At 30.5% G+C, this 18,404-nt stretch overlaps 1 protein-coding gene across 2 annotated transcripts; it reads right to left on the reverse strand.

The window, feature by feature from the left end:
* Positions 1-1,168: 1,168 nt before the first annotated feature.
* LOC124359945 lies at positions 1,169-15,335 on the reverse strand. 2 transcript variants are annotated; one of them, XM_046813135.1, is made up of 6 exons: positions 15,238-15,335; positions 8,215-8,677; positions 6,963-7,211; positions 5,527-5,768; positions 2,936-3,043; positions 1,169-1,522 (listed from the first exon to the last, which is right to left on the reverse strand). In XM_046813135.1, exons 1-6 carry the CDS (start codon positions 15,255-15,257, stop codon positions 1,378-1,380), a joined length of 1,227 nt encoding a protein of 408 aa, XP_046669091.1. In that variant the 5' UTR covers positions 15,258-15,335; the 3' UTR covers positions 1,169-1,377. The 2 variants fall into 2 exon arrangements, with proteins under 2 accessions (XP_046669091.1, XP_046669090.1); XM_046813134.1 differs by lacking the exon at positions 15,238-15,335 and adding an exon at positions 13,925-14,341.
* Positions 15,336-18,404: the final 3,069 nt, after the last annotated feature.

An 18,404-nucleotide genomic window follows, 5' to 3' on the forward strand; every position in this document is an offset into this window, starting at 1 on the left:
TAATGTGTTTTATTTTGTACTGAAGCCAAAATTCATTGGTTATGAAACAAATTATTTTAGAAATATTGCCCGTTAATGCTTGGGTACAGACAAAAATTATTACAACAAAACCAGATTTTAATTGCTTTTACCAAATTTTATTGTAAGATCAAGGTGTAAAGTAATGTGTCAAAGCTGAATCTCAAATCCACCAAATCTTAAAAAATGATTCAGATTCGATAATGAATTGACAATATTTAAGAATTGAATTTGGCAAGATTCACAGTCATAAACAAAATCTCTTCAAAAGATTGGTCAAGACTGATTCTCACCCTTCCATTTTTTCTTTTTTATAGGTTATTTTGATAGACAAGTGGTTTTCCAGCGAAAACATGTTTTTTTACTATTTCGTTATAATTGTAATACAGGGTTAGAGACTTTCCAAATACAGGAAGAATGGTTCTTTCTATGTTTATAACCTTTGGAATACAAATCTCAATGCATTAACCATTCAATTTTTATTTGGTTTTACTAAATTTGCCTACACTGCTGATGCAATCTGTGGCAGCACCTTACTTTGCTACCCGACACTGTCAGCGATGAGTTAAAAACATCCCTCGAGATAGCAGATTAAAATTCAGAGGGTTTAAAAAGGGGTTTTTCTCAAATGCAGATTTTGTCAACAGAGTTTATATATGTATAAAGTTTATCTCTCTTGTGATTGACCAAGCAACAACTGAATTAATATTACTATACATTACCCTATCAGAATTTTAATATTATGTTATGCTTTCCATACATACTTAACAAAGGTGGTCCTCTTGATATACCCTACAATCTTGATTACTAACATCTGATTATCCCGATTTCCCTTTTAGAAAAATCGATTCTTAACCAAAAAAGAACCTTACAGTAAAAATGAGTATAAAGCAAAGTAATGTATCTCCAATATAGTATAATTTTACCTGTTATTCCATAATACATACTTTGCAACATAATCACGTTATTTTAGTCCTCTGAATTCTGTGGAATAGGATTCTAATGTACTTTTTAAATTAATAATACGTTCACTCACATATTATGAGAAGAAACAGCACACACCTAGCTTTATATAACTCATCTTAGATAGATAATTCTATTTACATCAGCTAAATTATTCATAATTATATTATATAATAAAATAAATTTCTATTGTTGAAATGGTAATTTTATTGCTTAAGTAGACTGATACAATGAATAATGAAAATCAAGATTCTAAATTAACACAAAACCTTTAAAGTAGTTAGAATAAATTAACATGTATATGTAACCACTTTTTACTTCTTGTTAAGTAGAAATACCTATAATTTGTTTTACTTTAACAACAAAGAATGATTATTATTAGAGTAGTTTATAGTATTATAGAAGTGCACTTTTTTGGAAGCAACGATATGCCTTGAAGTTGCCACACTTTTTACCATCAACGTAGTTAAACATCTTAAAGCAGGTTTTGCACAAGAAAGTGAAGTCATACAGCAGACGGTCATTATGTGTCACTATCCAGCTGCCAACATATACATTATAATATATAAGTTGTTAACAATTTCAAATTCTAATATTAATACTAATGCGACATTTAAAATCATAATCGTAAATCTATAAATCTAATAAAAGGATTAACCAAAAAATTGTTGAGGTACAACTAGTGTTTGTGCTAAACTTTTAAAACTTATGTAATATCTGCACACTACTTCAACTAGATAGTAAATGTACAGGATGTTAAAAAATCTAAAAAAACTTTTAACAGGTTTTTTATTGTTTGTTGAATAACTTATGAAACTTCACTTGTTACCCAACATATTTTTACATTTAAAAATTATGTACATTTTTGAAATTTAAAAGTGTTGACATATAACAAAATATTAAATAAAACTGTCTGGTTTGTATTACACTAAATTAAAGATAGTAAAAAACGAAAATTTATTGTAATTAAACTTTGGCTTTATCTCAAGTAGTTTCGGTACTGTAGGCAAAAATAACAATTTAAATATAATTCTGTCACAGCACTCCATCTGTGTTCTGTTACTGCCTTTAGTGCCTGTTTTGTTTTGATTTTAGTGTAGTGATATCATGTTTTTTTTTTTAGTTTTGAAATAATAATAATTTTTTGTCATTTGATTTTTTTGTGTTTATTAACACATTTTTGTTGTTTACTTTCTTGTATGCATAACCATATATTTTAGGATTATCTAAAACCTGGAAGAGGAAGGTAAAAACTAGTTCTAAAAAATCAAACATTTTAGACTATCAATATTTTAAAATATGTTATAAAATTTTTCTTCTTTTTATTTGGATTAATTGGAGCGGGTTGAGTCCTTTTTCCTAATAAACGCCCGTTAAAAGATTCAAATTTATTGTTTTCGTTTAAATTACCAAATCTAAATCAATGATGACAAGGATACAGATAGGTATCCTGGTATGACTATTGTACCTTAGCTGTACAAGGCTGTGACAGATTCCTTTTCATTATCTCCTGTCACATCAGTGAAGATCAGGTATACAATCTCATTACACATAAACATCATTATAACTCTGTGCTTACACTTTGTTTATAATTTTGTAAGCATATTTCATCATATAATAGTTTCTTACTATTAAACATTCAAATGTCCGTATGTGTACCTGTAAAATCTCAATGTCTGTTGTTTGAATCACTACATTTATATAATTAATTATGTATTATATGAAATAATTTTTGTTATTTTATAACCTTTGACAACCTGAAATTTTGATGAGTTTATTTGTGTTCGGCTATTACTTTGCTATCTATGAACTGGTACTTTATTCAAATTTATAAAAATTTCTACTGGCAGTCTATTTGTGACTTGTTATGACAAACCCTACCTATTTCTGTCATAAAACTGATACAATGAGTACAAAACCTTTTAGAGATTAATAGATGATATGAATAAATTACCAGGCTGGTGAAGTGTGGCAAATATTGCAGCAGTCAGAATTGTAGCGTGGGATGGCAGATATCAATGGGTAATCACGAGAACGTAGTGATTCTGCGCCTGTCACCAGCCTGAACATCATAAATATGACTTCCACATATGAGTGGCTACATCGCTAGACTTGTATCTCTAATCTTACATGGTGCAAAAAAATAAGTTATGAACTAACTCCTAGACTGTCTTGTCTGTTTGCATTGTTGTTTCACAGATCTCTAGGAGAAAAATGAGCATTAAAGTGGCTAAAGAAGAAAATCTTGAATTTTGAACACGGATTAAATGTTGTAAGATTAAATAGCTAGATTAACCTCAGATTAGGTATTGTTATTGTTGCACATGTTACCCTCAGATAGGGTTATCTTGAAATAAAGCTACATCAGTAGCCTGGAGGAACTACAAAGGTCTGACTTGCCCTTGTTACTTGTGAACAAAATGTAGTCCAACTACAACTACAGGGGGTTTTGTTTTTTAATGGACTGCCTTATAGACTTCCACAAGGCAGAATCAAGGCTACAGCCTGGCTATAGAATTAATTATGCTTTAGCATCTGTTTAATTGATGTAGAACTATGGTGTAAACCTACAATTAAAAAAATTTATAAAATAAAATAATTTTTAGTACAGAACACTAAAAACACCTTGGATATTTGTTTGTAAGGCTTAAAATAAGACAAATATATTTGAATGTGTATGCATAACTAGTGAGTATTTGCATGTGTTTTGTATTATTAATTTATTACTCAAAACTGTAAAGTTTTATTATTGAGAGGACACTTTAATCATGGCAACTCACTCTTCCTTCTCATTAAGCAGAAGATCATACACTAATTTTTCCAGTTTATACACACCACGTTTGCTTAACCCTAGAACACTACTGTGTTTTGATATACCTTTATTACTACCAATACGTAAATTTTACGTAGAGATGTCTATTTTTGTTTTATTTTTTAGGTTAGGTGAAGGTTTATTTGCATGTCTGTATATTGTGTTTGTGTATTTTCTTGCCTATGTGCGTGCTTAAGGTGAGGATGCGTGTGTTAAGCGTGTGTGCATGTATGTGTAATTGTATGTCTCTTTCTTCCTTTCTTCTCTTATATCTTTGCAATCAAATCTCAAGCAGTCAACAATAAAACAAAACCTTTTAGACATTGTAGTTCAATATTTATTGCCACATAGATTAGAGTTAAACAAAAGCCTTGATGAAAGGTGATTGTCCTTTAGAGCACCAGACAAAATCAGTAGGCCCAAAAATGAGTGTATTACTTTTGAGTCTACATATGTCTGAAAAAAATGTGATGGATTTTTATACTTAGCTCTTTTCAAACTTATTTCTTCATTTGTATATTATATGATCTTGTCAATTAGTTTTTGAAAAAGCTTGAATCACTCTATAGGGTCTTGAGACTGCCTTGCATTTGTGGTAGGACCAGGGTTAATGTGAACAATATTTTTTGCAGGTGTTTTCCTAACCTTATCTTCATATCTACAATGCCACAGAAACTCATCCTTTCCAAAAAGCGTGTCTGTATCTGGCTTGAAAATTTTTATAGTATCAGTTTTTTCTTGTTCTGTTGAAATAAAAGGCAAGTCTCGATTCCTAGCAACCAGTTATTTTTCGTACTTTTGAAGATCCTACTGCCACTACATCATTATCTTTTCTTTTCTTTGCTGACCCCTGGGTCTGTTTCCTCTCAATATTTTTTATGGGCATGATAATCTCGTCTGAAATTTCATTGGCATGAACTCAAGGTCTGCATCACTGTCATACTCATCTTCTGAAGAGCTTTGGGATTCTAAGATATCGTCGTCATTAATGTCTTTCTCAAGTAAATTGAGAATTTCATCATCTTCGACAGTACGTGTGCTTTCCATTTTGATACTACAAATTGTCTACTAACTCCAATACTTTTTTTAACCAAAAGACAACCTAAAATAGGTTTACTTACTTATTTTACTATACACACTTATCACTACCTATACGTAAAATGTACGTATTTTATATATCAAGCAATACTACTGCTACGTAAAATTGATGCACAGCCTAAATAAAAAATCAATACTGAGACAAAAAAAGAACTACACACATTCTCACACTTCGGAGGCCGAACGACCATTGATGAGTAGAAGCACTGTCCAAAGCTTGAACAGGAAGAGTGGGGGGGGAGAGTAGGTGTGACTATAAAGATGACGCATATGCGTAAAAATTACACACGGTAATGTTCTAGGGTTAACACTCGAGAGTATTTGCTTAAAATAATAAAAATCTTGACATATTTTTGCTTTATCTGGAAAATCATATTTATGCACCAGATATTAAATTGAAACGGACGGATCATTTCTTATTTTTTAAATTCTCCTCATAATAATATCTGGCTCATAATTCAAATTTCGAATTAGACATAATTATTCTCTGTTTTTAAACTAAGGTCCTTTTTATTGCTTAAAGTGTAGCTAAGGCAAGAAGTTTATGTAAACAGTAGCATAATTCTCAACTTTGCTTTCACAATTTAAAATTATATTCACTTAAAAAACAGAATAAAAGATAAGAACAAACTGACCTGGCATCATTCACAATGACAAGGTGCTCACAAACTCCTTGATGCACATACAAGTAAGGATAACCAAAACGAACATTGAGATTTCCAACTTTCATGAGACTCATGTCACAGGTTGAGCCAAATTTGATGTTATGGGACTGACCCCATTCTTTGACTTTTGAACTGTAATCTTCACAGTCCACGTGACGTTTATCTACATAAAATGTGTTGTCAAAGTAGAACATTGCTGATCTATATACATCCTGCAACATTACGTAAATATAAATGTGAACAAGGATACTGTTTCTAGTGAAACAAAACTATTTAAATAACATACATTAATGTTACAACACAACAACAAATTAAACAGTAAACAAGATTTTTTGGACATTACATTTAAAAAAAAAACAAACATGTACTAGTACTATATTTCATAGTCTAATGCCTGACGTTTTCCTTGGGTGCATAAATGATGAAACACTTCATCAAAATAGACTTAATAATTCAAATTAAAATTTAGTTTGTCATGCATAATTTATGTTCCTATTCGTTTTCAATGTACTCTTTCACTGAATAAAAAGATTGTTCTATTAGGCGTGACTTTAATTTTCTTCTTAGATGTAATTTATAACATTGTTCATCCAAAATAAATTTGGTTTTTGTACATAGTTCTATGATTTTGATTTTAATGTTATTTTAAGTCAAGTATTACAATTATGTCATGTGGTGATTCATAAAAAATGAAGAATCTTTTTAAAAATATTGTTAATTTTAATATACTAATTAAGAATATATATACCAAATAATAAAATATCAGAAATGCACTACATTTGAAAATACTTTTAGTAAAGAAATTATAGTAACAAGATATATGTGTCAACATTGGAGATAAAATTAAACAGATTTATTAAGTCCAAAAATAATTTTATTGCAGTTAAAAAATCTAGTATGTTTTGGCACTGAAAGCACTAGTGATTTGATAATATTAGTTTACATGCTCCAGTTATTTTTACTGATATGTGGAAGATTATTGATCTAGCTGAGGATAGTCTTTTACATTTTAAATGTGGTGTTTCTATATATTTTTAACAAAATTATGGTAAATGTAAGTACAATCTTATTACACATTAAAATCCCTCCATTGTTGAATTAATCTATATTCTGACTTTTAAAAGGGAGAGATCGTTCTTTTTTTTTAAGTGTCTGACCATTTCTTTATGTTTGGACAAGGTAGCTGTCCCCATTTCAGCTTGTTCATATTGTTTAATAAGGTGAAAATAAAGTATGAGATGTACAGTACAGGAAAAATTGTCTACAGATGTGCATTGCCTTTAACAGGCTCAAACTACAATGGCTTAGGCTGTTGTCACTGGCTCTCCTAATATATAAATGTATTTAAATAAGATAACTTATTATACAATTATTACTAATCATAAAATTTAATATTGTAGTCTTACCCTGGACATTTTAGTCAAGGGCACATCAGGGTCTTCGCTGACGTCTCCTCGAACATCTTGAAAGTCTGATTCACAAATGATTGTGTCTCGTAAACAGTCCAATGTTTGGTAATCAAGAAGAAGAATTTCTTGAATAAAATTCTCTACTTTACTCTCTTCAGTATGTTCAAATGGATCATGAATTCGAAATGATACAATAAAATTGTTACCTCTTTTAAGATTCTTATTCTTTCTAGCTGCTGGTTGATGCTAGAAAAAAATCATCTCAGTGATATGAGTTGCATTTTGCCAACAGTAATGAACATTTTCTATACTCTTTAAATAAAATTTAATGTAACTAAATCTATTGATTTTATAAAAACCAATAGACAGTTCAGTTAGTCATTTATACCATAGGTACATATAAGTTCATTTTAATCAATTTTAAGGTTGAAAAGTGTTGTATAATTGTAGATTAATTTACCCCCTTCAACACAATACTTTCTAAAAAAAGTAAAAAATTTGGAAGTGTTCTTTGTAAGTCCAAAAGTTCTCCTGAAAACGATGGCAATGCGTGGTTCCTTCCATGCTGGATGTAGCATGTTTGGTGCCCCGTTTACTGTTTGGCAGATAAATATTTTATACAGAACAATGATTGGTGTGACAATGGACCAATTGTTTCATGATATGTTTTCCAAAAATTCACTTAGTCTGGCTCATGGCAGCACTATTTATGAGTATTTGTGATTACATAAGATTATATCAAAAATATAATGGAACAGGCAGTGTCTGTCATTCTTGACATTTTTTATTTTTGTTTTCTTTATGTCCAAAAAATACATGAACGGGTTTTAGTCATCTATTTAGTGGAAGATTTACAAACAGGCCCAAGCCTATGGGCCGCAGGTGCAAAGAGACCAAGAACTTAGAGGAGGTTACTACCATATACACACTTAGGTATTATCATAATCCACACTAACGATTTTCTCGTTGTTTAGTTACTCAAAAAGTAAGGTGTTTTATTTTAAGTCATTTCAAATCCTAAAAATATATATCTTGTGAGAAATACGAATTTATTCTTTTTATCAACTTTAGTTAGAATAATTTACACAAGTAACAAACAAGAGTTTGGGGGCTCCAAATTTTTACGGACATAGGGACCCAAGAAATTGAAATCGACCACTACACCTCAAGTTTTTGTTAGATCTCCAAATCATCCTATATTGTTTCAGACACAAAGTAACTGCTAACAAAAGTAAACAATAGTACTTACTGATAGTAGTATTTCCCTTTTCCTCCTTTGTATGGCATTGTTATAATTAACAATTGAAGCGTTGCCTTTTCCTGGATAAATAAGAGAATTTGCAGGTACTTGAAGTTTTGCATCATATTGCTTTGAATAATTAGTTTGTAATAATGTTTTATTTACATCTTCATTGACAATTTCATTTTGTGGACATGGGTTAATATTTTGACATGATTCTATAAATTGTGTGTTGCTGTTTTGAGGACTATTAAGTAAGCTTGGAAACTTAACACAGTCAGGAAAATCTATCGAACAAGAGTTTGAAATTAAATTAAATTCTTCCACAGAGTTATCTTTGTTTTTGTAAGGTGTTTTTTTAAAGTTTAGGTTCTGTTTTGAGAAAAAAGTTTCCTTTTTTATAGGAAATCTTTTTACATATTGGTGTTTTAATTTTTTCTCATTTATATTTACTGGTCTTAATTGGTGAACACTGAAAAAGAGAATAATTATATTAATTGTAGCAAAAATAATTAAAATTAGAGGAAAATACTTATTTATCTGCAACTAGCTTTTACCCATTGCTTCCTACACAATTTTCAAAATCAAAGTCTGTAGCCTTTTTATTAAAATCATTTACATACATTATAAGCCACATATAAGATACATGAAGAAGAATTTTGGGCATTAATCTGTCTTGTCTCCTTAGAAGAAGGGGAAGGTAGCTCTACACCAGTCTCTCCAGTCAACGCAGGCAGGAGATGGCATGCCCTTAAGTCTTGGCTAGCAACAGTCCTTAACACTTAGGGAGCCCCACCAACTCAAACAGTCATCTCTCCCAATAGACTAGACTTATCAATCTACCCTTGTTCCCCGATATCTCAAACTTGCAGTTAATGATGTGACATTCCTGGATATCAATAAAGTTGCCCAGATTTAAGTGACACATCGGTTTTTGCTGTACCCAGTGAAGGTTCAACCAGGTATAAACCAGCCAGAAATGAACCCTCCAGGGGTATTATAAACACTTACAAATATATTGTGATGATATGTTAAAAACATATGTAGGCATACACAAGGTACATATTTTTCAGTGTCTATGGTTAAGAGGATCAGAGGTTAAGAGATATTACGAATTACTCTTCGATCAGGTTTCTGTATTTAGGAGCATTTCTGGTTCAATTTAATTATACTGAGTATGCCTTATTGCACTGAACAAGAAATTAAAGGTAAAAAACCTTCCTCGGACTTCAATAAATATTTTTTTTAAGAAATTAGCTGAATCAGTCCAGTTGTTTTCGAGATAAGCAATTAACTACATTTAGCAATTAATTTGTATTTATGAGATTGAGTGATAGAACAATAAGCACTAACTATATCATCATAAATGAACCAATATTACAATGTGCCTTATTACAGTATTAATACAATGTAATCTAAACAAAATAAAACATTCTACTATGAACCTTTAAAGTTTGTTTCACTAGTGATTAAAGATAATTTTTTCAATATCCAGTAAAAAGTAGCATATATGATAATTCCATAGTTCATTATAATTTGACTCAATAATAACTAAATTAATTAAAATTTGTGATTTGTCTATATTTTATAACTAAATCAACTTTTCACCTCATTAAACTATTAATTTTTATAATCACAAAATTCTAATTGTAGGACGTGGTATGCATTTGTATATGATCCTAACAGCATATTTTAAGTATGTTTACAATTTTTGTAAATATACAATTTAAATTAAAAAAATATGCCCAATATGAAAGGTCTACTAAGTTATAATAACTCCACTTTTTAATCAATTTGTAGACAATGTTTAAATTTTTAAGAGGGTTATTGATATTTCATTGTCAATACTGCAACAGCTTTCAGTAATGTATTGTTACTTTTGCACCCAACTTTCTTGTTGTAATTTTTAGCGCTTGCTTTATATTTACAACTCTTTTGTGAATGTTAAGACCTATTAATATGAAACATGCACGTTTTCCACAAAAACATCACTAAGAAGTTAAATAAAACCAACAATTAAATTAGGTTGTAGTGATATTATTTTCTGTTTTATTAGTATTATTTTTTTTTTCGTTTAACTTGGTCCTATAGTAATTGTTTACTATTAATTTACAGTATCAAATTAATTTATTTTGTTATTGCAATTTTCTGTTCACAATGCTGAAAAAGTCCCTTTTCCTGATGTTATATTTACCTCAGACATTCATGCATATAATTCAATAAACCTTTGGTTAATAATTTATTCTTGAGTGTTCTAATAAAATATTTGTTTTGAATCTGAATATTTGTTTCTCTATTTTCAACCATTGAGGATTTAAAATGCTTGAAACATTGAAACAGATTTTTTTTAAGCAACATATTATTTCATAAAATATTTTTGTGCATGATTAGAAAATCTAGTATAATGTGCATGATAGAGTTTATAAGGTAATTAAAATGTTAGTAATATTCATCAGTAAATACAATTTTTTGCAATTTCAGAGAACTTATTTTTACACTATTGGTGAAATATGGCTGGAACTCAAGACATCAGATATATCAGTGGCATGCAGCGGGACCCAGGCAAATAATAAAAACCAGTGAAATAATCCTTGGATTCAAAGAGTTAAATTTGGAAACGTTTTAACTCAGATATAACAATGGACAATTTTTATATGATGAGCTAAAAAATCTGATGTGTTTACAGTCCTGATAGGTTTCAATAAAAATAAAATTCATCATTATCTGTTTTTAGTAGAAGTTAACCCTTGTAGGACTATTGATGATATAATATATGCACAGTTGTAGATTTTGTATCTGAGTACATCTGGTCTTAAGAGAGTTAAACATAAAAAACTAAATTTAATCAGTATAGATTTTTTTTATTTAAAACATTTCATCAGTTTTTAATCAGTTACAAATTTATTTTTATATTTAATAGGTTTTCTGTTATGGTATTGTCAATTAGTTACATAACTAATCTACCTAAAAATATATGTTTATCCCTACAAACTACACCACTCCTGGTGAAAATCAAGTTGTGAACATCAGTACACATACAATTAAAAAATTAGCCAAATATAGTAGTATGTACTTAAATCAACTTAAGTGCCGGTCGTTCTGAAATGACTGTTATGCACTTGTCCGAACTTATGCACTTTTACACCCATATCTTTAATCGTAGCATTATGAAAAATGTCCCATTTTTAGATCTTATTAGTACACATCAAAATGCTTTTTAGTTTTTCTTGTAAAGCTCATACATTTTAATATTTAAATGGTAAAGTATAGAAAAGTTTAAAATGATTTTCTTAATAACCAAAAATATTTAAAAAATAAAATAAAATGTTAGGATGCATATTAAATATATCTTTAAAATGAGACATTTCCCATAATTCTACGACTAAAAGTAAGGTTGGAAAAGTGTATGATGATTAACATTGTTCTTATAAGGTTTAAATCAAGATTGCTACCATGACAACTGACTCTTAAAGTTAAAAGCTAACAGTATGGTTAGGACATTGTAGTTGAATTTGATTTCAAAGGGAATTGTAAAATTAGAGAAGACTTATGTTATTAAATTAATATATTGCATATTATGTAAATAATATTGTTAGATATAATATCTAAATAAAGATTTATGTCAAATAAACTAGACTTAAATTTAGATACTAAGAAAATAATTTCCAAATAACATTAAAATAAAAATAAATAATAATACATCTAACAGTAGGATTCTGTCGAACTTAAATGTACTAAATAACATATACACCATTATTATTTGATGAGTTAACATATATTAGAGTAATCGCCAAGACTTTTTGCTTTATCGTTCTTTTCTATTTTAACCTGTTATTAATGGGGCAGGGATAAACGTTATACTCATATTAGAAAAAATTCAAATAACTTAAATTGCATTGATTTTTAACAAATGGCCTATTCAACAAATCTGCCTAGAAAACAACAGTTTGTGACAGTATAATTCTGAATAGTAAAAAAATCAGACTTAAACTCTAGTTGTTATGTGTTTTTAGAAACATGCCTATCACCGTAATAGGTGTAACTTATTGGTCTAGATGAATTTAAAAATTAATTTGAGTTTGAAATTAATTATTTATAAATCTGTTTAATCAGCCTAAGAGGTAGAAAAGGATGTTAAAAAGAAATTAATTTGTTCTTTTGGTGGAATATGAGTAAGCTATACAGGCATGTAAAATACCTACGCATTTATGAATCAGAGCAAATACCTAATGTTTATAAATCTGGGTATTTAAATATAAAAATAACTTCAATTTTCAGAGTTGTTTCAACACTCGTTTTTAAGTTATTAAAATTTTATATAAACTATAATTTGGACTTGCTACTTAGGTTTAAACATTAATGAATAGAATCAAATAGGTATATTCTCAAACAAAATTCTTTAGACGTGAATGATTTGCAAACATTGAGATAAAAGTTCCATGAGAAGCCAGAAATTCATGACATAGGCCTATGTCTAAAGTAGGTTTAAAACCTGCTGTAGTAAAGATCACAAAACTCTTTACTCCATAAGAACGATATTGCACCTTCTTGTTTTTGAATCACAGAATTATGGGGGATGTCTAATCAGCAAACTTTTAAACACATTTTAGTTTTTCTCGTATTCTAAAACATTTATAATGTTTAAACATTGAAATACAATAAAGTTTAAAAATTATTTTTAAGAACAGCCCATAAAAATTTAAAAAAATTAAAAACATCTTTTGGATGTTTTAATTATACTTTTAAAATTATACATTTACTATAATTCTATGATTAAACTTAAGAGCATAAAAGTGTTTGAAATTTAATATTGTTCTTTTCTGTCTAAACTCAAGAGGTAGGATATCAAGTTTTTAGTGTACATTTTGCAATATATTACAAGTGTTTTTCAGAACAGTGTTTGTAATGAAATGTGAAAAATAAATGAGCAAACAATTAAAAACTATAAAAATACATTAAGTTATACTGAACAATTATAACAATAAATACATTTTATAAGGTTTGTCAAAGTTAAGATTTTAAAACTAAAAGACAAAGCATTTTTTACTTTGATTCTTATTATTGAATTTATTTTATTACCTTTTGACACAACACACATCCTTAAATTATTATTATTAAGCTTATTCTAACTACGGAAGTAGCAAGCGCCCTCTCCTTCCACAACATTGTTGCTATTTTCCAGTAATAAAACTGAATGAAGCTTTTCATAAAGTATAAAAAATGTTATTAAAAACAAAAGCCACTTAGGCTATGGTGTAGTAACCCATTACTAATTAGACACTAGTTTAATCTATTTGGTATTTTGCTAAGTACAATATACTGTAATGAAACTTAACCAACCCTATACAATATTTCAGTATATATTAATGCAATATAAAGATGTGAAAAATGCAATTAATAGCAGCACAAAATATTGAAAATATCCAAAAATACTTGAACATACGTTTTTTTTAAGTTTTGAAGATTAAATGTGATTGCTAATTGCAATTTTAATGGCATGAATGGACTACCTATGTTATAATACTTGTTTGCTCAACACTTCATCTAACATCAAAAAGATTTGTATAAAGTTCAAAAACTAAAAATACCCTCGTTTTGGGTATTTAATGGCTATTGAGTAAATACCCAATTTAAATTTAGCTTTCTACTGGATATTTACCCAGCTCCACATCACTACCTGTATGTAATTTTTTTTATACAGTAGTTATGCAAAACGTACTTTGTCATTTTGCTTAACTGAAGCAAATCACTATTAACCAAGTTTCCAACACTGTCTGGCATTATTTTATCTAAAATGTTTTTATAATACAACTTGTCGGTTTTTAATATTTTGCTCACGGTATCAGAATAGGTTCTAAAATAAGAAAACAAGTTGATTTTTTCACTGTGCCATTCACGTGGAAACCCTTTCAAATAAATTTGTTCCATTTTAATCTAAAGTAATTGTAAAGTGTCTTTTAGTATCCTTATCTACCTAAAGTTATTGAAATGTATATAATACAAGATTACTACACATCACATTATAAAAAATAAACACTATCTTGTAACGATTAATTATCTAATGTTCTGATATTTCGACATTAACTGGCACCTTCAATAATAACAACTTGTATATAAAATGTTTGATATGTCTATGACTAGAGCTAAATAACGCGCTGACAGCAACAACAGTTTGTTGAAATTCACATCCGCATCCGCATCAAAAGTGATGAGTTTTGTTTATACCAAGTTCATAGAGTAAGGGCTTAGATTTATAACAATTGTTTTGCTGTTAGGAATTTCATCGATAATTTATATGTGGGTTTTATGTTTGCCCTTTTACTTTAAATGTGTTAGTAAGACTATGTTTAATCAAGCATAACTATCTAAATCTCTATACATTAAACATAATATTAACATTAGGATGGCGAATAAAGATTAAGTTTAAAATGTACTCAGGGTTCATTTATGTTCCTTGATATAAAGAAAGTTTATTATACAAGTTTTCCATTGTTGAAGTACTGTAACAATTTCTTTTCGCGGGCTATGGATGAATGTTATGCACGGTAAAACTTTCGTTTCGCGTCACGGAACGTTACCCATTTTTATAGTTTTACATACTTTCAAAGAAGTATGAAAGCTTTACCTAAACGTAAACTAACCGTTATATTATCAGATCTTAACCAACAAAAGTTGACGTTAATGAAAAGTCTGTAGGAGAGATTAAAAGAGAAATATTAACCACGGAGCATACAAGTATTCACATTATATATGATAAGGAAAATAACGAAGCACGTAAATAGTGTTCAAAATATCGCACCGTCTGGATATGTTCCTGCTTCTGCAGATTATCCTTGATTATGAAATTGTTCAGTTTAGGTTACTAAAGCTTCAATTAAAAATCTGCCAAATTTACAAAATCAATTCATACACTTCTATTAGTAGCTATGCTGACTTTAACACACTAAAAAAGTTCCAACGCCTAACAACCGTCGCAAAGAGACTTATATATATATTACACAAATTATACAAAACCTCAGGGTACATACATACTGGAGTCTGAAAGGTCGCATATAAGATGGTTTATTTCACATAGTACAGCATATTAGCGCCTTTAGCGTGGAATGGTTATGGTATGGACAAATAGGTGAGTTTCGAATTTCAAATGGAATCAAATGGTGATTTTTTTTCTTTAAAATACAGCTTGCAAATGTATGTAAAAAAACGTTTCAATACTTTTAAACGAACTTGTAACCCACAAATACTTGTTGTTTTCAGATATAAATTTTGAACAATATTATAATATCACTGTAAAGTATGGAAGTATAAAGTACAATCGATTTAAAAAATCCTCGTCTAGTGCATACAAGTAATTGTAAATTCTCAATAAATGTTCAAATGAATAAAATAACACTTTAATTATCTTGGAAAACATTTTAATTGCAATTAAAGTTTTAATTACGTAACAATTCATAAGATGATATTGCATCCAATGCTGTAATCTTATGCCATATGACATGTCATGCGCTACTAAGCGGCGAGTGAGAGAAAATACATATTATATTTCAGAAACATATTTAAAAACATATACTGAATAAACTGTCAATAATACAAAATAATTTGATAATTTAATGGATAAAATGGGACGATTACTAGAAGACCTATTACAACCCCAAATACAGGTTTTAGCATTACAGCGCTATCTACACGTTACCGAACCGAACTAGCTTACCAAACTAAATTTCTGTCATATAATACTCATACGGATACGAAATCTATTTCAAAAGTTAAGTAAGTTGGACTGATTTTTAGCATAGCATATTGACACTTTCCACTTCGCTTACAGCAATTGAATAACCAATTTAGTAATACTTTCTGCAACTCGGTAACCGGCGCTCATGCTAGGTTCTAATGTGTCGTGTCCATTCACACAACCAGCTGTGATATATAACGGCAAGGTAGTGTGCAAGTAAAAGTCAAAGGCAGTATGTAACCATTCAGTCGCCCATCCTGCCTTCAACGTGTTCGAACCCTGATGACGGTTTCATGAATAGGTTTACTAAACACAGAACCATAGACAAAAAAGTGCAAAACCTAGATTTCTCAATGAGTTAAAACTAGGATCAGTCAACAGAATTCGACGAAAAACTAAAATGAAACGAAAAGTCCTTTATTAAGGAGGTGGGTGGAGTTAGGGCTGTCAAGCCTTCTTTACCACTCAATCTCATATCATATACATTAAATTAACAATAATTTTATATAGACAAATGTAAACTTTTAACATACTTATAAAATAAAATTTCACAGTAGTTAAAGTGTGAAAATATGTGCCTTAAATAGTATCACCGTAATACTGTATGGAAAATACTAACAAACTTCTTTAAACTGTGGATGCCAGCAAGGACTTTATTACATATTATTGTAACATGGTCAGACCATATTAGGCTTGTAGTACGGACGGACGCGTAATTTAAGATCTTATTTTTGCTGAGACTTTTGTGCTAAACTGATAAGACGTGTGAAAATAAAATCAATTGCCTATTTCACTTACTTATTTCATGTCCTGGTTCCGCTGCAGTTGAGGTCCGGATCTAAAAGTGAGCCTGTCTCGTTATCTGGCGGAGCTGATAAGAAGTTCGCGCGATCCTTATATACATTATCTGACCAAGGCTGATCCAAAACACCTATGGCTCCTACTGGAACTGATAAGGCTGCCAAAGTCCATGCGACTGTCATCGCCGATCTTTTAGGTGAGAATCTTTCTTTGGGTGACGTTTTTTGCGAGCTTGTGTCTCGCATCTCTCACGGACTGTACGGGAGGCACTGATATTCGTTCACGAAGAAGTGGGTCAGCTGCGGGAGAAGGTGTGCACGCTAACCAGGAGGTTGGAGGAGTTAGATGACCGGCTACAGGTCCGACGACCTTGAACAACGTCAGCGATAACAGAACCTTCGCAACTTCGGAGTGGAAGAGAAGATAGGAGAGAACACTGACGGCAAGAAAAGGCACCGTCCTAATGTCATTCGTCTCGTCAGTTACCAAGGCCGACGGACTATATGTAACAAATAGAAGACTCTGAAGAGCATGGGCATCGTGGTGCGCGAGGATCTGACCTCATAGCGGTTGGAGGTGCTGAGGAGGGTGACACCGCAGCACTAGGTCCGCAATATTTGGATCCATGACGGCAAGATACTGTGGTTGAGCAGTGACGGCCATTATATTCGTAGTTTCATTATATTTACTATTTCCAATCTGCTGTCTCATACCTTGGTACCATGGCAGTAAAGGACTAATAGGTTGTATGCTCCTGTACCACCTGGTCTTTATTGTATTTAGTAACAAGTTGTTTTTTCTTCAAGTATCTTCCTCCTTTGGAACGATTTGAGGTCAGGTGGGAATAAGACATGTTATAAATATCCCAGTGAAAGAGCAAGAAACTTCAGTGCCAATGTGCACACGCGGTTACTCACTATCAGTCATCGTCTATCTCCGTAAAAAATAACGTACTCCCAAATTATTAAATATGACAATTTTCAGATTTAAATTTTTAATTCAGAGAGTCAATTATATTTTGTAAAGCTTGTTTGTTTCATCTGCAGTTGTATTATCACAGAAATTAAGTATTCTAATAACAGTTCAAATCTCTTTCTAGGTATTACTTTACACATTTCGTATTTGTACGTGGTGTTTTTGCTCCATCAAAAATTTATACTGAGCATTTGTACTAATCCCATCTATATTAAGAGACCAAAACTCGCTTCATCTCCTTTTTGTTGGTGAGAAACCCGGATTCGAGTCGAGAATCAGAAGGTACACCAGATTAAATTGTGTGCTGTGCCTATAGGCTTGTCTATGCTTGCAGGTTCCCTAAGATTCTGTTCACAAAATCCCCTAAGTCCTCCTCATCATCTTTGCACACTCATTTCTACAGCTAGAGGTAACTCGGACAAGATTATGATGCAGATAAAAGGAACAGAACACAAATTAGCATGAAACCAGATGAAAGTGACTTGCCTGTGCCATAATAAGACCCACAACAGAACAAAATTACTAGGGTTACAAGAAACATATACGGGAATATAAGTTACTAACTTAACTAAAACGGCTGATTAGTAAAAAATCATACACAATTAAAGCATTAAAAGACTTGCCCAGGCTACTGGAAGTTCTCAGAGAGAAACTTTTAACACGATTGACGTAAGACCGAATTTTGTTGAAT

The sequence above is a fragment of the Homalodisca vitripennis genome, chromosome 4 (assembly GCF_021130785.1).
Source record: "Homalodisca vitripennis isolate AUS2020 chromosome 4, UT_GWSS_2.1, whole genome shotgun sequence".
Taxonomy (NCBI): Eukaryota; Metazoa; Arthropoda; class Insecta; order Hemiptera; family Cicadellidae; genus Homalodisca; species Homalodisca vitripennis.

Bases quoted from the DNA above. Each gene is read 5' to 3' on its own strand.
- LOC124359945 (XM_046813134.1), bottom strand. From the start codon at position 14,133: ATGGAACAAATTTATTTGAAAGGGTTTCCACGTGAATGGCACAGTGAA. The intron at 8,678-13,924 runs GTACGTTTTGCA...TCTCTTTTTCAG, and splicing joins CAGTTAAGCAAAATGACAAA to TGTTCACCAATTAAGACCAG. The intron at 3,044-5,526 runs GTCAGTTTGTTC...TATGATGTTCAG, and splicing joins GTCATTGTGAATGATGCCAG to GCTGGTGACAGGCGCAGAAT.